Consider the following 20,453-nt stretch of genomic DNA (forward strand, 5'->3'; position numbering starts at 1 on the left):
TGGGACAGCCCTTCAGTTTTGGGACCGCGGAACGTGTTTACAGCGCTCCGTCAGCATATGGAAGGTGCAGCCAGAGCTGGCGTTAGAGACTGCAGCGTAGAGCTTGGCGGAGCAGTGCGGAGCAGACGCCGGCACGGGGCGCATGGGACTGGCACGCCACCACGCCACCGCCTGCGCATGTACGAATGATCGCTTCCCTTTCCAAGGCTTTGTCAACTGTCCAGCGATAACGCGAACACGAACCCGCCAAAGCTGCAAGCGCAAAAGCGCCGTTCAGACACTTAGTCACGTCAGAGAGCTCAGACTCAGGACCACTTGCTTGCTGTCTCGTGCATCGTCGCCATGCATCCTTTACAGCGATTCCCTGTCGTCGATACCCTGTCATACAGCGCCGGAAGCCACCGCACGTCATCCCCTGCCATCGCCTGCCATGGGCTCGGAGTCGGAGTACAAGCCCTCCATCACATCTGCACGCTCGCCACCCACAGGCCCCGCACAACCTGCCTCATACCCAGCTGTGGCCCCGAGTCACCAGCCGCCATGCACAAGCCCGCTCTACCGTACTGTACCACAGCGCACGCCTCCTAAACCAACCCCCACCATTACCATCATCACAACCACCACCACTACCATCATTGGCCGTGCCAAAGACTTATCCTGGCCTGTGTCCAAGACCACTTCATCAAATCTTTAGTTGATCTTAACCAGCTCCACATCGAACAGCAGGGTGGCACCGCCTGCGGTACATGCATGCGCGGCAAGGAGAAGTAGGGCGAGGATGAAAGTGAGGGAAAGGCGGAGGTGAAAGCGATGAGCAGGTCACGGGGATATGCGAGGACGGTATGTGTGTGTCTGTGTGTGTGTGTGTGCGTGTGTATGTATGTGTGTGTGTGCGCGTGTGTGTGTGCTGAGAGTCAGACAGGGAATCGTTGGGCTCACAGCATCGCACGAGCACCCATCCACCCCGTCAGCTTCAGCCCATAGCTGCCAGGCCGCGGCCCGCAGCAGGCCTGGCCCCACACGCCACCCACCGGGGATGGGGCCGATGCCGCGCTCGCCGTAGCCCAGGTGGGGGGGAATGCGCAGGTGGCGCTTCTCGCCCGCGCTGCCAGGTGTAGGGGAGGAGGAGGCGGAGGGAAGGAGGGCGGAGGAGGTGGGGTCAGAGAGCGGATGCCGCTTAACGAAATTGCCGTTGCGTCAATGCCAGCACAAGCATCAGAAGTACCAGCCACGTCACGCAACCACGTTCTGTCCCCCCGCTGCCTTGCCGCACTCTTGAGGCGCCGCACTCACCACATGCCCTCCACGCCCTGGTCCCAGCCCTTGATGACCTGTGTGGAAAAATGGGCGACGGTGAGACGTGTGGGACTGTGTGTGCCAGCTGAAGCACCAAGTGGAAAGGGTGTCACGCGCCAGACCCATGACCTCTGGAGAGGCCGCCTTCACGCTCGGAGCCGCCGCCCGCAGAGGCGCTAGCGGTGCAACTTGGTGCCAGACCCCGCCACGACCGAGTTGGCCCCGGCTCCCGACACGCATCGGCCGGGACCCCCAGCTACTCCATTAGCAGAATCCTGCACCTACCTGGCCCTCGCCCAGGGTGAACTTGATGGGCTCGCCGCGCTTGAACGAGTTGTCGAACTCCTTGCCGTCCTCCAGGCGGCCCTGAGAAAGCAAAACAGAAGGTTGGCGGTGGAGATTGTGCGCAGAAGGGCGGAAGCAGTGGCGGGTGCGAGGTTGCGCTCGGTGTTGCGGGCTGGGTGCCAGGGAAGCCAGAGTGTGAGGCGAGGGGGAGTGCCGTGAGGAGCAGCATTCGGCCAGTGACGCGGTGTCGCACAACTACCATTTGTGACATGACATGAGAGCCTGTATCATAACCCAGACTGCAAGCAGGCTGCTCTCTGTCGCCAGTCTTGAGATCACCGAGTTGCATGTCTCGCTGTCCTTTGTCCACACGCATCATACCACACCCGTCTGCACCAGCACCTACCGCATAGTGCACAGCCACGCGGTCGCCGGCCTTAGCCTTCACGGCGCAGTCCGTGGGCAGGTGCTGCGAAACCGGCAGAGACAATCGCCAAGCTCAACTTCCGGCAACGTGTCCAACTGCAGGAATAAGTTGCATCTACTCACCTCGACCTTGATCTTCAGGTCCTCGGCAAAGGCGCCCGCGAAAAGAGCGCAAACCACGGCCACGGTGGCCAGCTTATGAATGGCAGCCATTTTAAGAATACTGGTTGCTAACACAATAAATTTAGCTGCGTAGGTCGCCGGTTACGTCGGGCCCGTAAGGCTGCGATGCACCGGTGTCCAATCGGCGGGAAACGGCCAACCGTCGCCACGCCACAACGGCGCGCCATCCCTCACCACCCCAAGCGTCATGCTCCGCCCTGCCTGTCAGGGCGTAGCTTCTGGAGGCGTCAGGAGTAGACGTGTGAAACCCTTGATCCGGGCTGCATACCGCCAGCGCAAAGGGTCACTTCCTTACAGACAATGCAAGGTCTGGCCCCAGGCTCAGAGCTCCGTCTCAATCAACACGGCGCGTCCTGCTCAATTTGAGCCTCTCATTCTCAATCCATGGAAGCCCCGTCTCGAAGCCCCCACCTCAGCCCATTTGGTTCCTGCTTATGAACTGCCGCCATCCTCTGGCCTCCGTCAACCCTGCAGGCACAACCAGCGCTGCAACGCACCTCACCGCCCCGCGGCCGCCCCCGCCAGTCTATCCCCCAGTCCCAAGCCCCCTTCTAAGCCCACCCAGCCGCTGCTGCAGCCACACAAGCACTGGACACACATGCCTCGACCACGAGCTGCCAGCTGCCGGCTGCTCCACAGGCACACACGTGTGCTCCCCCATCCGTAAACGGTCGCTTTGCTGCATTGCATACACTGTCTTTGCGCTATGTTTTCCTTGTGCTTGTTAACACACGTGTGCCCCCCCATACGCACCATGGCACCGCCGCCGCCGCTGCCTTCTCCGCTGCATGAGCGCCCGGGCCTTACGTCCACATCATGTCGTCGGTGTCCTCCTGGGGGGCAGCGCGGAGTGGAACACGTTCATTCCTAGCCCCAGCGAAACCGAATCGCATAACTTGGCGTGTGCGTCTCCAGTAGTGCCTTGTAAAAGCGGGGGGCCAGATAAAGCGAGAGGTCTTTCCCTCCCAGCCGGCAACATTCCCAGCCGCTGGCCCCCAGCCTCACCTCCTCGTGATCCTCGTCGTACAGCCCCAGCGTACCGGGCGGGTTGTACTGCTGGTATTCCTCGTACTCCTCGGGGGGAGACTGCCGATTGTGTGTACGGCAAATGTACAGGGGGGAGGCAGCCGGAGGGGTCAGCAGCGGTGTGGAGCGTGGAGGTATGGACCTGGTTGGTTGCGGGTCGAATGCGATCGCCTCCCAACCCGCTCCTGCTCCTGCTTCCGTTTCCGCTTCTGCTTCCACGCCCGCTCCGCACCCACCACCCTTTCACCGCCCGGCCCCCTGCAAGGACGGCTACACCCCTTGCGCCAACCGCTTGCTCTGCCAGCTGCTACTGCCACTGCTGCTGCTACTGCCTGCAACTGCCACTAGCGACTGCCTCCCTCACCTGCGGCGTGTCGGTGATGCGGACCAGCTCCACATCGAACACCAGGCTGGCACCGGCTGGGGGCGGAGGGAGGTGGGTTCCAGGCATGACTAGTTAGGAGAAGGCCATGGGGAGGGGCAGCTTACTCCAAACCCAACTAAACAAAGACCCAGGGAGCGGAGAGGGAGCGGAGAAGGCGGCGAACGTGCGTGGGTGGAGGCCGGGTGAGAGACAGGGCGGAGGGTGCGTTCACAGCTGCCTTGCTTTGCACGAGTCCCTGCACCAGCGCCCACGGCGGTACTCCCTGCCCTGCGGGCTGCTCACCCCCTTCTCGCGACATGCGTCCTACAGTTGGCTCTTCCATTCTCATGGGGTCGGTCCCCCTCCGGCTACCCGCCGCGTGCTCACCAGGGATTGGGCCAGCGCCCTCATCGCCGTAGGCCAGGTGGGGCGGGATGTGCAGGCGCCGCTTCTCGCCCACACTGCGTCACGTGCAAGGCAAGTGCTCAACACATGCAGCGCGGTTGAGCGATGGAGCAGGCGGAGGGACACCGCCTCAGGGCCGATGCCGCGTGGCATATGCGCACGGTTGCCGGCAGCGCCCACGCCAAAACAAGGGAGGCAGCCTTAGGCCCGCTGCCTGGCCTCCGTAGCATGGACAACACGCAGCCCCTTGAGCGGCACTCACAACCTTCCGGCCGCCTCCGCAGCCGCACCCGCCCTGAGATATGCCATATATTGGGCTTGGGCACACGGTACCCCCCCCCCCCCACACACACACACCTAACCTCGCAACCTCCATCTGACAGTGCTCACCATTTCCCAATCATCACCACAGCCGCCGCCTCCCCGCTCCCCCCCACGGCCCCACGCACACAGCGACAGCGCTCACCACATGCCCAGGATGCCTGTCTCCCAGCCGGCAATGACCTGAGAGTGGGAGAATGGGGGGGCACCAGGCGGCGTGGTTTGGGGTGGTCAGGCAAGGATGGGGGGCAGGAGGAGCTGGCTACCGTACGCGGGGTTTGCAGGCGCACGCGCAGACGCAGGCTACCTGGTGACGTGGCGATGGATATGTCTAGGCCAGAGCGTTTGCGTGCACACAATCTTAGCGCTACTGACTGTGTCCTGGCGTGATACTGTGTATGCTGAGTGTGCTAGCGTGGCCCTCTTACGTGCAAGCCTTTATGCCGTGGGGCCGTGTGCCCCTGGCGGAGGCGGCCGCAGCTGGCCGTGTATGTGCCCGTGTCCCGGAAACCACCCCGTGTGCCATACACAGGACTCCTGCCAGGCTTGATAAGTCCCTGCTGGAAGCCTGTGGGCGCGCCCACGTGCCCGCCTTGTCCCGGAAACCCGCATCCCACCCACCACACACTCACACACACAACAAGCTGCAGCACTAGGCAAGTGCCTACGGAGGTGGAGGGGGCCACTTGCGCCCACGTGACTGTCACTAGCTTCCCACACCACCCCCACCCTATGCTGCAGCGCCCCCCGCCCGCCCGGCTCGCTCGTGCCCCGCTCCCCACCTGCTGCGCGCCCAGCTGGAACTCAATGGGCTCGCCGCGGGTGATCGAGTTGTCAAACTCCTCGCCGTTCTCCAGCTTGCCCTGGTTCGTGAGATTAAATATGGTGTGAGATTTAGGGGGCTTCCGGGTAAGGACGTGGGAAGGGGGTTCGGGCATAGACCTCTATGGGGTGGGGTGGGTGGGCTGCCGGCGTGGGCCGGTGCGGCCACCCCTGCCACCCAACTTACGCTGGCAAGCCGCGAGGCGCTCGGCACTTACCACATAGTGCACGCCGACCCAGTCGCCGACCTTTGTCTTGGGGTCGCAGGAGTCTGGTCGGAACTGCACAAAGCCAACAACAACAGCAATTTGCGAGGCAGTGATCGTTCACCGGTAAGAGCATGGTTACGCATAAGCTAATTCAACTAGAGTATGGCAGCCCTTATCCACCTTGACGCCGATGTTCACGGTAGGCAGCGGACTCCCAGCCTCCTCCGACTCGTCCGCCAGCACATGCCACACGGACGCGCCGACCGCCACCAGCAACAGCAAGCTTTTGAGATGCTTCATTGTCAACGATACTTCTATATACATGATGGTCGCGGTGGTTCGGGCCGATATGTGAGCTCACAGGGGCCGTGTTGCTGGCTCATCGGCGTTCGTGCTGGATCCAGTTTCACTTCCCGCGGGAAATTTTGTTCACATCCACGGCCCCAACGTGCGCATCCGCGTCTGACAAACAGCCTGCCGTGTTGGTCAGATACAGGTGGATGGCGGGCGCAAGCAGGCCCCATGGCGGGGCAAAGCGTCACTCCCAGTTGACCTTTGCCCGTGCCTTTGCCCCCCAATCTGATTCAGGCGCGGGTGTGATTGGTGTCCCCATATGCCCATACTCATTAACCTCCCCGCCAACTCTTCTCACACACCTCCGCCCTTCCAGCCCCGCCCACTAAGCCTTGACCTACACATTACACAATGGCCGACGTTGAGGCTGCCCCGGTCGAGGTTGAGCAGGCCAAGCAGGTCGAGCCCTTCACCAGCGCCTCACCCTCACCAGACTGAACACGGCTATCCTATCTGCAGCCGTCCGGCAACTCTGCTGCACCATGCCTGTATAGTTGGTGCCGGTCCTGCTTGCCGCACTCTTGCCCCTTTACATGATCCATCACACAGCACTGCCCCGCCCCTCCTGCCCCCTCAGCTGCCCAACCTCTCGCGCTCTCCCAGTCTCCCACTCGAAATGGCAGCCCCCAGGCTCAGAGCCGCGTCTCAATCAACACGGTGCGTCCTGCTCAATGTGGGCTTTTGGGCTTCAGCATACGGTAATCATCTCCTGCCTGCTCACTCCAAATCTGCAGGCGAAAGTAACCTACAAGCATATGTCGAGCAAAAACCGGTGAGCATCAAGCACTTCACATTGTTCTTGCACATATAATACTCCTCAGCCCCCCACGGCCCCACCCTTGCCCCCACCCTAGCTATCACCCCATCCCCCACGAATCAACACTGAGGACCCTTAGGCTACTTAGGCCTTAGCCTGCACCAGCTTACCCCCTCGGATTATTTTGGGGCTGGAACTGACTGAACCGGTGAACCCCCCTCCCCCCCCCCGCCGCCCCCACCTACCCGTTGACCTCCTCGCCCGGCTCCATGTCTACGGTCGTGGCGCGCCGCCGCCTGCCCCACCACCTGCCGCCGGGCTGCCCTAGCCCCTTGGCGATACTTTATCCCCCCGCCCACCACCACCTCGTGAGTACCCCCTGACAACCCCTGACACCCCGCCTTGTCGCCTGCCTGTGCTTGCCGCCTACCCGCCCCCGTCTGACCGTCCCTGCATCTGGGTGCCCCCTATGCGAGCGGGGCATCCAGGCTGGCAGTGCTTGTGGGGAGCCGCACGCGGCCCGCACACTGCCCGCCCCCATGCCGTCTGCCCATTACCCATTACCCCTGCCTTGCGCATACTCAGCCTCTTTCGCCACCCAGGCTATACCCGGACCTGAGCATGTTCACATTCGGTGGGGCGTACGACGCCGTGCCAACCCACACCTCCGGGCCCCGTACTGACCTACATTCCATCCCCGCTTGCAGCCCTTTGCCACAACCCCTTCTGGGCTTCCCGCCGTGTCTTGACCGCACCCTACTCGCCACATGTGGTATGATTCTGGCATCCTAGCTCGCTCCAACCCTCAATCGGATTGAGGTATGCCTCCCGCCTCGGCCATTTCATACCACACTACCTGAGCGGCACCCCCACTCGCTCTCCCCCGTTGGTCACCATCAAACCTGGCGCCCTTTGCAACAACACGCACAAAGGCCGGAGCCATGTGCCCCTTCCCTGAGCCACACCTTCACATGTCCCTGCCCGCGTGTCCTGCACCGCTTGCGTTCGCTTCCCCCTTCCCCGCCACGCCGCCCCCCCCTTCCCCGCTGACCCGCCCCTTCAGCGCAGCTGAGCGGGATTGAGGGCACGCCTGGCGGCTCCTTTGAGCCGTGACAGCACGCACTATGACTGGCTGCGCCGTGGAAATGACTCCTTCCAGCACCCGGGGGTTGTGAGCATGGCAAGAGTGAGCAGCCTTGGTACTGCCGCAGGGCGAGACTAGGGCGTGCGGGTGCTACTGCATGTCGTGCCAGTTAACTTGCGGCGTTGCCGCCCAGCGTCCTTCGGGCCAATTTAGCTGTGACTTGGGTTCTAGTACTTGTAATTAAGTAGGTCGCCTTGTTGCGAAAGCAATTCGCGCAGGCAAACAACCACGCAGTGCTGACTCGTCTCGGCCTGGCACGCAGGGAACAGGCGGGTACCTATAACTAGTTCTAATAAGCAAGTATGTAGGCTGGTGAGCCCGCACTGCTGCTATGGGCTCGGCCATGAGTGAGCGCTACTGGCGCATCCCATTGCTGGGGCTCGGTGTCCCCGCCCCTTAACCGCCCCGACCGACTTTTTCAGGCACTTCCGCCCTTCCCGCCCCGACCACTAAGCCTTTACCTACATATTACACGATGGCCGAAGTTGAGACTGTCCCGGTCGAGGTTGACCAGGTTGAGCAGGCGGCCGAGAGCCGGGACCGCAACAATGAGCCTATTGTGTTCGACGAGTCCCTACTCATCTACGTGAAGGGCAAGGTGGTGCAACCCAAGCAGCCGGACCACACGGAGTCTCGCCTGTTCATTTCGAAGCTGCAGGCGGAAATCACCAAGCGTGGAGATCGCATCAAGGAGATCAAGTCCATTGAGGAGCAGATGCGCGGCAACGCTAAGGGCGCGTCTTCTGGCAACAAGGACATTATCAACAACCTGAAGACGCTGCGCGACCAGCGAGGCACGGTCATCGTGAGTGGGGAGTAGTGTGGGGCGCGCCCTCGGCAGCAGCAGCAGCGCGCGCTCGCAACGGACAGGCTCCCGACACAATTTGCTTCGATGAATTACAATTGCACCTTACTGACGTTGCTTTGGGCGCCTTGGGTCTCTGTTTTGGCTGAACGCAGAGGCAAAAGCAGGCCATTCGCGACGAGCTGCAAAGCTGCGATGCCACGCGCGAGTCTATTCGTGCGGAGATGCGCAGCATTCGCGATAAGAACCGGAACATTAACCCGGAGAAGATTGAGCAGGACATTAAGGACCTGGAGTTCAAGCTGGCGCACGAGACCCTGCCGGACCAGGAGGAGAAGCGTGTGCAGACCCAGCTCACGCAGCTCACGGCGGCCCGCCCCCTGGCGAAGAAGTACGCGGAGTTCGACGCCCGCCTGAAGGAGACGGAGGCGCAGCGCACGGGCATTATGGCGCGCCTGAAGGAGAGCAACGATGTCATTGCTCAGCTGGACACGCAGATCGCCGCCGCCAACGCGGTGCTGGACGAGGCCAAGGCGAAGGCAGACTCGCACTTCGCTGACATGCCCAGCCTCCAGGCGCGTAGTGACGTGACTCGGCGACAGGGGAGGGGGCGCTGCGCACGTGGTGTAGCCCGGCCAGGAAAGGGCGTGCGGTTGATGGGGCGGTTGGGGCGGTTAGGGGTGTGCACGTGGCAGGGGTGCGTCGTAGGCATAGCCTGCCTTTGTGTACTCAACACGCCACACGCGCGACTGCCGCTGCGCGCACAAGCAGCTCGCATAATGCGCTGATGCCGCGCATCCCGCCTGCAGCTCTACCCAGGCACACCACGCCAACCACACCTCATCACACCACCCTACGCCCGGTGTACCCAACATGCAATCCTAAATGCACACACAGGTGGAGAAGAAGGAGAACTACGAGATCATGGTGACGCTGCGCGCCAAGATCGACGAGCTGCGCAAGGCTAACGACGCCGAGTACCAGGTAGGCGTGACACGGAGGAGGGGCTGGTGGTGGTGGCCGGCGTTGTGTGCGTGTGGGGGAGGGGGGCAGGGAAAGGGCCGCGAAATTGGAGGAATGGGGGAGCGGGATGCGGAGTGTGGCGCTTGGGACCCTGGAGTGGCGAGTGCGTCCCAAAGCCGTACCGCTGCACTGCCCGTGAGAGGGCGGTGCTGTGCAGCCTGGCACAGGTAGGTGGCAGCGCTCGGCGGCGGAAACGCGGCTTTTCCTCTCCACTGGACCCGCAGCGCTGAGCCGAACCTGACCTCACCTGCCCTGTCGCCTCCCCACCGTCCCGCTGCATGCAGGAATACATCAAGCGCGACCGCGCCTACCGCGGCTGGAAGCGCCTGGACGGCCGCAAGAAGTGAGTGCGCGGAGGCAACGGCGGGGGGGGGGGCTGGGGTGGCGGGGTGGCGGGGGCCATGGCGGAAGGGAGGGTAGGGAGGCGGGCCGGGGGCAACGGCGCGAAAGTGGTTGCATGTGCAGTGTGGCGCGAGCACACGGGCAGTGCAGCTCATGAACGCCGAAAACGGCACCGCCAGCCGTGTTGCTGGCGAGTACAGCCAACTAGACACGTCCTGCTGGCGAGTCAGGCGCACCCTCCTGCACCCTCAGCCCCTGTTCTACCAGCGCGCTGGTGCGATGCTCCGTTCCCTCCCGACCGCCATCACCTCCTCTCTCTCTTGCCCTGTCAGGTACGAGGAGCGCCAGAAGCAGCGCGAGCAGCGCGACGCGGAGCGGCAGGACGAGACCAAGGCGATCATGGGCGACATCGTGGCGGAGCCCTTCAGCGGCGAGGTGAGGGGAGGCGGAGGCGGGGCGGGAGGGGCGGGGGAGGCGCGCGGGGCGAGGTGGGGGAGGCGCGGCGGGGCGAGGTGGGGGAGGCGGGGCGGGGCGGGGGAGGTGAGGCGGGGGAGGCGGGGCGGGGCGGGGTGGGGGAGGCGAGGTGGGGGAGGCGGGGGAGGCGAGGGGGGGAGGCGGGGCGGGAGGGTAGGGAGGAGGAAGGGAGGGTAGGGAGGAGAAGGGAGCGCTGGAGTGGGAGGGAGGGAGAGGAAGGAGGGAGGGAGGAAGAGCAGGACGAGGAGGGATGGAGCAGCGGTGGGCCAGCCTGCAGCAGTGCGAATGGGGGCTGGAGCTTACCAGGACCAAAACCTGAGTGTGCAGGGGAGCTGGGGGTGCGAATGAGGGGCGGGTACCAGTTCCTGATCTAGCAGCAGGAGACACAAGACAAGGGCGGGAAGCGGATATGGCAATATGAGATATGTGCAGGGGCATTGGGCGCATCGGTAAGAGAACCCGGGCCTGGGCTGGGACTGGAAGGACAGCTGGGCCGCGAAGGCGGGCAGGAAACCTGGAAGGCCCGCACCTACAGTCGGAAGGCCGCAGCAAGAGTGCGGAAGGGTGAAGACGCGATGTGAAACGAGTGCAAACAAGTGGGAGAGGGTCCGTCTCCCAACGCCGTCTCGCCACCCACCTGCCCCTGCAGATCTTCACCTGCGACCAGCTGCTGACGTACCTGCGCAGCTTCACTGCGGTGAAGGAGGAGGTGAAGGCGGAGGCCAAGGCGGTGGAGGTGCCGGCCGGCCTCAAGCCCTTCAAGCGCGAGGAGGTGGTGGACGAGATGTTCACGGGCGTGCCCAAGAAGGCCGCGCCGCCCAAGAAGGTGGGTTGGTGTGTGGGCGGGGGTTGCGTGTGTGTGCAGGGGGTTGGTTTGCAGCAGTGCCATGAGAGCCAAGGATGGAAAGCAAACCAGGGGGTCACAGTGGGGTGCAGAATGAACAGAGGGGGAAGGGGTTCGGTGGGTAAAGGCACTGACGAGAGGTTGGACGGGCGATGGGCCGCCAGAGGGGAGGGGGTCTGACCCACCCAGGCGATGGGATGGCAAGGGCGGGGGTGAAGGGCCGTCACTGGGGCGCGGCAGCAGCGGCTGTGCACGTGCGACGATGGCACCGGGCGACCTGATCGAACGGAACCATAGGCTCAGCTCTCGAGCTACCCACCACACCAAGTCTCTGCTGACCTTCTACACACCGCATGTTGTCTCCCCACAAAACGCACACACACAGGGCGCCGCCGCCGCTGCACCCGCGGCCAAGGCGGCCGAGCCCGCCAAGCCCAAGGTGCAGAAGCTGAACCACATGCTGGACATGCTCAAGGTGTTCCTGCAGCTGCAGGTGAGGAGCAGGACAGCAGCCGGGGGTGGTGGTTCGGGGAGCGGAGGCGGGGGGTTCTGGTTGTAAGGGGCATTGGGGCCGTTTTGGGGGGTTCGCATATAAGGAGGGAAGGAGAGGCCGGAGAGAGCAGAGAAAGCTGAGGGATGCAGGCAAGAACGAGGCATCCCTGGGGGGGCTGCAGCGTGAAATCCGCGGAGGGGACCGGCTCACGCCGCACCACACCTTTGTCCTACCCGCCCCCTCAGGTGGAGCCGCCGACAACCACCGGCGGCATTCCCGCCACCATTGAGGCGGTGGAGAAGCGCAAGGCCGAGTACAAGGAGAAGCAGGAGGCCGCCAAGCGGGCGCCGCCGCCCAAGCCGGCGGCCAAGGAGGAGCCCAAGGAGGAGCCCAAGGAGGAGTCGAAGGAGGAGGAGCCGGAGGCGCCCGCCGCCGCCAAGGAGGAGGAGAAGCCGGAGGCGAACGGCAAGCACGAGGTCAGCAAGAGGGTTGGAAGCGGGGAGCGGTGGAGGGAGCAGGGCCAACAAGAGAAAGGAGCAGGCACGGGAGGCAGCGGGATTTGGAGGGAGCCGGACTGGGACACTACACCGGCCAGTCCACGTGTCGGAGCGCTCTGACACCGGGACCATGCAAGTTTGGTGTCAGTAGGGCGTCTTCTCAGTGCGGGCTGGCAACGGCAATAGTGGGCGCTGGGGACTGCGCTTGTGCCGACTCCTACAGCAGGCACCATGCGGACAAGTGAACCAGCACTCATCACCACGTACGGCGTGCCCACTTTACCCCTCGCCGCAAACCGGACGCCCCCACCTGTTGTTGCCGCAGGAGAAGGCCGCGCCTTCGACCAGCGCGCCCGCCAAGGAGGAGGAGAGGGCGGCGCCGGCGCCAGCCAAGGAGGAGAAGGCGGCGCCGGCGCCAGCCAAGGAGGAGGAGAAGGCGGCGCCGGCGCCTGCCAAGGAGGAGGAGAAGGCGGCGCCGGCGCCAGCCAAGGAGGAGGAGAAGGCGGCGCCGGCGCCTGCCAAGGAGGAGGAGAAGGCGGCGCCGGCGCCTGCCAAGGAGGAGGAGAAGGCGGCGCCGGCGCCAGCCAAGGAGGAGGAGAAGCCGGCGCCGGCGCCAGCCAAGGAGGACCCCAAGCCCGCTGAGGCCGCCGCCTCCTCGAGCAAGAAGGACAAGAAGGGCGCTAAGGAGGAGAAGAAGGAGGAGGCGGCGAAGGCGGAGGAGGTGGCGAAGCCCGCGGCGCCGGCACCGGCGCCGGTGGCTGCCAAGTCGGCGGCGTCCGGGAGTGGGGTGGACGTGAAGCTCAAGGTGGAGGGGAACAAGGTGCACGTGTCCGTGCGCGCCGCGTAAGCGGGTAGAGGAGCGGGTATGGGGTTGGCGGGCCGAGCGCGCGTGCGCCGCAGGCAGGCGGCCGCAGAGGCGTGTGCAAAGGCGCCGCGCGCCGTGCTCCCTGGTTGTTTTGGAGGGGAGCAGCGAAGGGTGTCGCCAAGTGGCCTGGAATAACGGCTTCCGCAGACGACAACACGGCGTGGCGGTGCGGACGCGGCCACAGGCGGCTACTGTGTCCTTTTAGGAATTAGATGTGACAGGAGGGAGGGCTGGGGAGCCCGTTGCTGTGCCGGCACGGGATTTGCCAAGTTACTCAGCGCCGTAGCGCAGAAATGAAGTAGATTGACTCGGGATTCAGATGCCACTGACGTTTCCTTGGAATAGTGACGACTTGACCCATTTGACCACTGACGTTTGTGTGCGCGGAAGGCGCGCCCCCCTACCGTATGTAGGATTTGCCTTCACTGGCTGTGTGTGTGGACGGAAGGCCGTTCGCCGGTCTGAGTGTAGGATGTGCAGGTTGGTGGGATTCGTTCGTGCAGCCGGAGGTGCAGCGCTGCGCGCAGCTATAGGGTGGAGTCGTGTTGATTGTTTTCGGTCTGCAGTCCGATGAGTCCAAAAGAAAGAGGAGCATTGTATCACGCATGCCCGGTCCACACATGATCCTGTAAGCGGTTTGGATGCTTCATGACAAGCTTCGTTGGAGGTCGCCCGTCAAGCGAGGGGTGTGCTAGGGGAGCGCAATGCGGTTCCATACGCCGTACTGCGTGCCCTGCATCATGCCTTATTGCTACCCTGGGTGAGCTCGGCGGAGTTGCGAACAGAACCGAGCGTCCGAGCTTACCATATGCAGTACTGAACTTGACATACACGCCACTTAGTAGCCTGGATACCCCTGTCCCGCTCACCAGCCCTGTCACCCGCCTCTCCCCGCTCCTCGCTCCCGACCAAAATTTTCAGCCATCGCTCGTCGTAGGGCCATCATAATGCAGCTTGGAACGTTTCGACAAACTTCTCGCCCAGGAGGCCCGGTGCGCGGGCGATGCTTCGCTGCAGTGGAACATTATCGGCGAGCACAGCCGTTGGTTGCCCACGCGGGAGCCTCGACTACCACATCAGACATGTCCACAGAGGAGCTAAAGGTGACGCGCCAATAGATTAGCTTGCAAGCGAAGAATCGCCTGGCAATACTGCCTCGCTCACCATTCACCGTTTCTCTCTAGGAGCATAGAGACATTCTTCAAATAACAAACTCATGAGGTTGCGACCTGTACTTTCCTCACTGCCACACCGTGCCTCACCTCTCCTTGGCCCCTGCCTCGTTCAGGCAGCCGTGGTGCGCGCCGTCAGCGGCACGCAGCGCGGCAAGGCCACCACGCCGCAGCAGCGCGCGGCCATACTGCCACTCCTCGAGGCATTGGAGGGACGCAATATTGTGGAAAAGCCGGTAAGCTGGGAGCCTGGAAAGAGCAGGCGGTGGGCGGCGGCCAGCGCACGTGCTGATCGGCTGTAGCGGCTTTAGTGCTGGACCTCTGTCGGCTGCATCGGCCGTGGCAGTTTCCGTTACTGCGAGCTGCAGCGAATGGGATGTTGGGGTGTTGAAGTGGTGGGTTGATCTGCCAACAGCATCAGGTTCCAGAGCTCTGCGCCGGGTGGCATCCGCACTAGCCGGACGGTTCTCCGCTGGGATCCCACGATAACAACCGTTGTCCTACTTACTCCGTGCATGCCCCTGCTACGACTGTGTGCTTCACAGGTGCAGTCACCGCTCATCTCGGGCGTGTGGGCGTTGCTGTACCAGGGTAGGCACCGGGTGCTTTGGGCCGTCACCGCACGGATTCGTGCAGGCGTGCACCCCACCCTGGCTGCAAGTGCCGCACACCCGCACGCCTATGTTTGCACGCCGCCCCACCACACCCGCACCCGCATCCCTATGCCTGCACGCCGCCCCACCACACCCGCACCCGCACCCGCAGCTCCCCTCGACGAGGAGCGCGCGGCCACGGACAAGAGCGGGACCACGGAGGGGCCCTTCCTCGCCACCTTCCAGCCAGCAACTAAGTGAGCCGGGGATGCGCACCCCACACGCACGTTGGTTGTCTCTTTCTCCCCGGCACACGCCGCCCCCGCGGTCATGTGTATTACTTCGTGGTGCTCTCCTACACACACACACACCCGGCGTTGGCCTGTTTCCCTTGTGCTTTCCTAACACACACATACACACACGAAACAACACAAATCAAAACATGACCAGGCAGCTGGTCCGCACCAAGGCTAACCTGCAGCTCATTGACCTGGAGGGGGGCAGGTGCGTATGCGTGTGGGGGACAGCGGGGAGGGGGGCAGGCGCGTGTGTGTATGCGGGACAGCGGGGAGGGGGGCAGGTTGTCTGTATGTGGCGGGGCGCGGGGGGCTGGGAGAGAGGGAGGCGTATACGCGTGTGTGGGGTTGAGATGGGCGGGGGGGGCGGGGAGGGAGGCAGGTGGGACTGGAAAGCGGGGTCGGAGGGCTGGACTGGGTAGGACTGGGAGCAAGGCGGGCGGCGGGTTGGCGTGCAGCCCAGGCCCCCGCATGGCAACACGTGACACAGCGCATCACGTGTCATACCGGTATTCGCAATCCTGCGTGGTCATGTGGTGGTGGTTGGCAACGCCGTGGCGTGCGGTTGGAATCGCGCGCCGGTGCGTGGCGTGGCAAGACGGCAGGGCCTGCGCAGGGCCCCCTACTGGCAGACATGTGCCATGCGCCCATTAGCACATCACTGCACGCACATCACTGCACGCAAACCACTGCCCCACACAGGGCTGAGAACCTAGCAGAGTTCACCATCGCGGGCCGCTGGGAGGGCGCGCTCAACATCATCGGTACGGCGGCGCCGCAGCCCACGCCGCAGGTGCGTGCGGGGCGCGTCACTGCCACTGGGCCACTGGGGGCTGTGTGGTGCTGGTGGTGTGGATGCCCGCACCCTGCGCCCGTGTTATCACGACTAGGTTCACGCCTTCACTGTCCTCCGGCCTTCAGCACCTTCGCAAACCTTCACACGCACCTTCACACACCTTCACACCTTTACACACATTTACACACCTTCACACAGCTTCACACAAACCTTTACACAAGCCTTCAGAGGTTTGCAGTTGTGCCCTAATGGCGTCGTGCGGCATTCCTCACGCCAACCCCTGCGCCTGCGGGTTCCCTCCAGGGCTCTCCCTCCCCGCTACGTGTGGATGTGGTGTTTGAGCGCTTCCAGTTGCGGCTGGGCGGCGCGGGGCCCTGGACCGTGCCGCTGGACTGGGTGCGGCCCAAGGTGAGGGCGGCGGCGGGCAGGCGGGCGTTGGGGCTTGGGACAGGTGGCGTTGGGGCAGGGGGGCTCTGGGGCAGGGGGGCGTTGGGGCAGGTTGCGAGCTCAATATCACATGCCGTGATGGATCGCGGTTTCGCTTTGCGAGGCAGACCGGGGGGAAGAGGGCGGGGAGGGCGAGGGCTGGGAGGAGCCAGCGGTTGGGTGCTGTGTGGGTGGGTGCTGTGTGGGGTGGAGCGTTGGGGCTGTGGCAGTGCATGCAGGTGCTGCGGAGGACAGCGGTGGGGCAGGGGGCGCTGGGTGTACGAGCGAGCCTTTGACGTGCATGTGCACAACGCATGGCCCCGTGTCAGCCAGTGCGCCTACGGTAGACGCATAACATACGTTCACAAACACACGCACAATCCATTGCGCGCTTCATCACATGTCAGGGCTGGATTGAGACCACCTACCTGGATGACGACCTACGTATTGGCCGCGGCGACAAGGGATCCATATTCGTGGCCAGCCGCGTCAAGGGCAGCCGGTGGCGCGGCGTGCGGGGCGTCGCGGGCGGCGCCCCCGTGCCGCCCACATGAGCGCTTGAGCTCTGGGGGGTTAGGCAGTCGTTCAGTGCGCCGGAGTCCGAGTGGGAGGCCCTGCAATCAGCACGCACACGTACCCTGCTTGGACATGGAAAGTGTGCTTCGGGTTGCGGTGCAGCTTCAGGGACGCGTGGTTGGCCTATTCGCGCTGGCCTGGTGGAGCCGGGTGGCCTGGGGCCCTCGCCTGAGGATTGCAGTAGGAGCGGGCTTGAGATGACGGGGAGTGCCATCAGTCCATCATCCCATTTCGGCCCGGTGCCAAACCTTGAAGTGTAGTGGTAGTAGATGGGACACGCGCTTTGGTGATTTTGTGTGCAAGGGAGACGGGGGATGACATGCGCTAGCTTATCGCAGCGCAGCGGAGGTAAGGCTGCAGGCTGCTTATTGGGACTTGACGCCTGCTTGACGTGGGCCGTGGCGTGGGTGCCTGCCGAGACAGCATGAGGCATAGCTGGATCGTATTATAAATTGCTATTCCCTATTGTAGAAAAATAGGCGGCAGGGAAAACTCGGCTGGAGCGAGAAGCGACCTCGCGAGTCCATGGACTTCTTGACTTTCGCGAGGTCGCGAGGTCGCAAGGAAAGCAGCCCTGTCACGCGGATTCCACAAAGGAAGAGTTGCCAACTTCAAACTTTCCCCTTCGCACCCTTGTAGCCGTAGCACAGGCCAAACAATTCTGAAGTCCGCCCAACCTTGCCCCTGTTAGGGGTGTGGGCCGGCTCCCACACCCCTAACGTTCATAATGGTTCAAAATACTAGCACCCGTAAGGTGTCGCTGCGAAGCGTTTGCAAGGACGAGGCAACGCTCGCAGCAATTAGGTTCAAGGTAGATTTTGTGGCCACGCCCCTTCGGTACCGCCTGCTGGACTTCCTGCGGCACTTCGTCGTCTGCCGAACGGACCCCGCCTTCCACTGCGCGGTCTGCGACACCAAGTGGCGGGAGCAGTGCGGACTGGCTGCGCGGCGTCAAGGACGTAAGCATTAAGTCTAGAGCGCTTTATGCACAGGTATCATTGACCTGCTGGTTGCTTCCCAATGCCCGCAGTGCGCGAGCGGGCTGACGTCTCGCCACAACAGCACGTCTTCCACCGGCGTGTGCCAACCATCGACATCAACCTGCTGCAGGAGTCCGCGGCGCTCATCACAACGTCCACGCATCGTCGCCAACGCCAAAGCCTCCTGTCGCATTTCTACGATGCGCACTTTGCACCGCTGCTGAGCGAGGACACGGGTGGCCCGGCCATCGACATCACGGCGCACCACCAGGTACGGGTCACTCCCTGGGACCGCGGTCGTGAATGCCTCATGTCTTTGACATATGCCCTGTCGTTTCCTGTCGCAGCTGGTGCACCACCTGCTTCAAGACGTCCTCACCAACCTGGAGCAGCACTACAGGGCGAACTTTCCCAAATGGGTTCGCAAGTACTGTCGTGCGAAGCTGGAGGTGAACGACGATGAGGTGCCGCTGGGGGGACTAGCGGGCATGGCGCTTGGTCAGCCGCAGGCGGGCAACGAGGGCGGAGCAGAGACGGACGAGGAGGACGAGGAGGACCAGGTGGGCATTGGGGTGTGCTCAGCTTCTTTGTAGATGCAGTCTATCTGATTGTATCCTGGGTCAGGCTGGGTTGTGCTCTGAGGCTGCCGTTGTTTGCCCCCCTGCTAATTAATGATGTCTGTAACTCCCCGTCGGCAACAGGTGCACGTTACAGCCAAGGCAAGGAAGGCCTTAGCCGGCCTAATGACTGCGGCGCTGATGGGCTGGCGGCAGCTACCACTGACAGAGGCAGACCTCGGCGGCCTGGCGGTGCCAGATGCGCTGCTGGCTCGTGCCAATGCCACTGTGGCGCCCTTGGTGGCTGCGTGGACGGCCCGTGGCATCTGGCCTATCCAGCGCGGCAGCCGGGGCCTCCTGCAGCGTGAGCCGCTCTGCCTGGTCAGTGCTGCTGCCGACCTCCTGTGTGGCCTGCAGCCCATCCGCAGGTGTGCAGTCCTGGGTGTACATGCGTATCCCTTTGCATGCTGGTATGTGTGCAGAGGCCCAGAGGTCGTGTGTGCGCAATCGTGCAGGTGGTTGGCCACTGTCTACGAGCGGCTAAAGACGGCCAATCCACCTGCGCCACCGGGTGAGGTGCAATCAGCCAACTTCGCCATGAAGCGGGCGCAGACGTACGCGCTGATCATCGAGGCCAGCAGCATGCCGCTGCACATCCCGCTGACCAACACCATCATCCAGGTGTGTTTTGTGCTTAGTGGCTTGCTTGCTTGATACCACCCTCCGAGTTAGTTCGTACAGCAATCCCGTCCAAACAGTAGCCCGTAACCATTGTGCTCATGCCACTGACACAGGAACTCCTCGTCAACCACAAACAGCTTGCAGCAGCCGAGTACGCCGCCGCCGGAGCTGAGCTGCTGGGGTCGAACGCCACGGCTGTTTGGCAGGCGGCCACTGCCGCTGCAAAACACGCTGGTGGTTGGAAAGCGTTCGCCAATGTGCAGCAAGCAGCAGGCGCGCCGGCGCATCACGACGCGTGGCGGGATTGTGGCTTCAACTTCGACTGGCTGAAGCGCCTAGAGCGCGGTGGTGGCACCTTCGCGTACTTCATGCGCACGGATGGCGCGGCCGCCTGTGTGACGCTTACCAACGCTGCTGGCAGCAGCAGCGACGGCAGCAGCAGCAGCGACGGCAGCAGCAGCAGCGACGGCAGCAGCAGCAGCGACGGCAGCAGCAGCGACGGCAGCAGCAGCGACGGCGACGGCAGCAGCAGCAGCGACGGCAGCAGCAGCGACGGCAGCAGCAGCGACGGCAGCAGCAGCAGCGACGGCAGCAGCAGCGACGGCAACAGCAGCGACGGCAGCAGCGACAGCGACGGCAGCAGCGACAGCGACGGCAGCAGCTACCTTGACGGACCGGGAAGAGCGCCAGGGAACAATCCGGTTCCTGGCGTGGTTGCTGCTGGCCAGGCGCTTGCGCAATACACACCAGATGCCCTCAAGGCCATGCGCGTTGTAGCCGTGGACCCGGGCTGCGTCAATTACCTGGTGGCCTGCGTCGACTACTTGGCCGACTTCAGCCCGCACAGCCACCAGCACCCTGCGCACGCCGTACGGCTGTGGGCCGGCCCGAAAGACATCCCAGAGGCCGAGCGTCAGCAATTGGCGCAAGGCCCTACCCGGCCTCTGCGAGAGCGGCGCAGGGAGCGGGCAAAGCGCCGGCGGCGGCAGCGGCGGCTTCGTGGGGTCGGGCGCGCTAATGTGTGGCGGAAGCGCCAGCGGGGGCAGTCGAGGGGGCGCGGGAGGCGAGGGTGTGCCCGTGGGCGGTGGCGGCGAAAGCCGCGCGGTTGGCGCGGCCGCCGTTCGCGGAAGCAGAGGCATGCGGCGACCAAGCGGCGCAGGGAGCAGCGCAAGTGCTACGCGCGTGTGTCTGGTGCTGGTTACCGCAAGCGCACTGGCCAATCAGAGCGCCAGCGTTGGCAGGAGGCGCGTCTGCAGGAGCAGCCAGCGCTCCAGCGGTGGCAGGCCGGGATCCCAAGTGCGCGGGTGGCGTATGCAGCTGACCACACACGCCGCATTCAGTACCTATACGGCGGCAGCGGTGGGATAGGGCTGTGGCAGCTCCTGCGCCATTACCGGCAGTGGGGCCAGCGGCGGTGGCGCTTGACTGTTTACATTCGCAG

General features: G+C 63.7%; 4 protein-coding genes across 4 annotated transcripts; 2 read left to right on the top strand and 2 right to left on the bottom strand.

Annotated features, from left to right (window-relative positions):
- Positions 1 to 25: 25 nt before the first annotated feature.
- CHLRE_11g478700v5 (uncharacterized protein) lies at positions 26 to 2,272 on the bottom strand. The gene is made up of 6 exons (XM_001697321.2): positions 2,131 to 2,272; positions 1,988 to 2,050; positions 1,582 to 1,662; positions 1,294 to 1,331; positions 1,032 to 1,105; positions 26 to 737 (listed from the first exon to the last, which is right to left on the bottom strand). The coding sequence occupies exons 1-6, from the start codon at positions 2,218 to 2,220 to the stop codon at positions 691 to 693; spliced, it is 393 nt and encodes a 130-aa protein (XP_001697373.1). The 5' UTR covers positions 2,221 to 2,272; the 3' UTR covers positions 26 to 690.
- Positions 2,273 to 2,469: 197 nt separating this feature from the next.
- CHLRE_11g478750v5 (uncharacterized protein) lies at positions 2,470 to 5,732 on the bottom strand. The gene is made up of 8 exons (XM_001697322.2): positions 5,518 to 5,732; positions 5,347 to 5,409; positions 5,089 to 5,169; positions 4,452 to 4,489; positions 3,968 to 4,041; positions 3,581 to 3,636; positions 3,196 to 3,276; positions 2,470 to 3,023 (listed from the first exon to the last, which is right to left on the bottom strand). The coding sequence occupies exons 1-8, from the start codon at positions 5,635 to 5,637 to the stop codon at positions 2,994 to 2,996; spliced, it is 543 nt and encodes a 180-aa protein (XP_001697374.1). The 5' UTR covers positions 5,638 to 5,732; the 3' UTR covers positions 2,470 to 2,993.
- A 2,290-nt stretch (positions 5,733 to 8,022) lies between these two features.
- CHLRE_11g478800v5 (uncharacterized protein) lies at positions 8,023 to 13,579 on the top strand. Its single transcript, XM_043067684.1, has 9 exons — positions 8,023 to 8,397; positions 8,553 to 8,972; positions 9,295 to 9,381; positions 9,705 to 9,763; positions 10,095 to 10,197; positions 10,886 to 11,062; positions 11,466 to 11,573; positions 11,819 to 12,049; positions 12,396 to 13,579. The coding sequence occupies exons 1-9, from the start codon at positions 8,068 to 8,070 to the stop codon at positions 12,915 to 12,917; spliced, it is 2,037 nt and encodes a 678-aa protein (XP_042919689.1). The 5' UTR covers positions 8,023 to 8,067; the 3' UTR covers positions 12,918 to 13,579.
- Positions 13,580 to 13,712: 133 nt separating this feature from the next.
- CHLRE_11g478850v5 (uncharacterized protein) lies at positions 13,713 to 17,386 on the top strand. Its single transcript, XM_043067685.1, has 8 exons — positions 13,713 to 14,038; positions 14,224 to 14,343; positions 14,653 to 14,698; positions 14,873 to 14,957; positions 15,151 to 15,204; positions 15,699 to 15,789; positions 16,096 to 16,200; positions 16,626 to 17,386. Exons 1-8 carry the CDS (start codon positions 14,018 to 14,020, stop codon positions 16,770 to 16,772), a joined length of 669 nt encoding a protein of 222 aa, XP_042919690.1. The 5' UTR covers positions 13,713 to 14,017; the 3' UTR covers positions 16,773 to 17,386.
- Positions 17,387 to 20,453: the final 3,067 nt, after the last annotated feature.

Source organism: Chlamydomonas reinhardtii, chromosome 11, assembly GCF_000002595.2.
Source record: "Chlamydomonas reinhardtii strain CC-503 cw92 mt+ chromosome 11, whole genome shotgun sequence".
Lineage (NCBI taxonomy): Eukaryota > Viridiplantae > Chlorophyta > Chlorophyceae > Chlamydomonadales > Chlamydomonadaceae > Chlamydomonas > Chlamydomonas reinhardtii.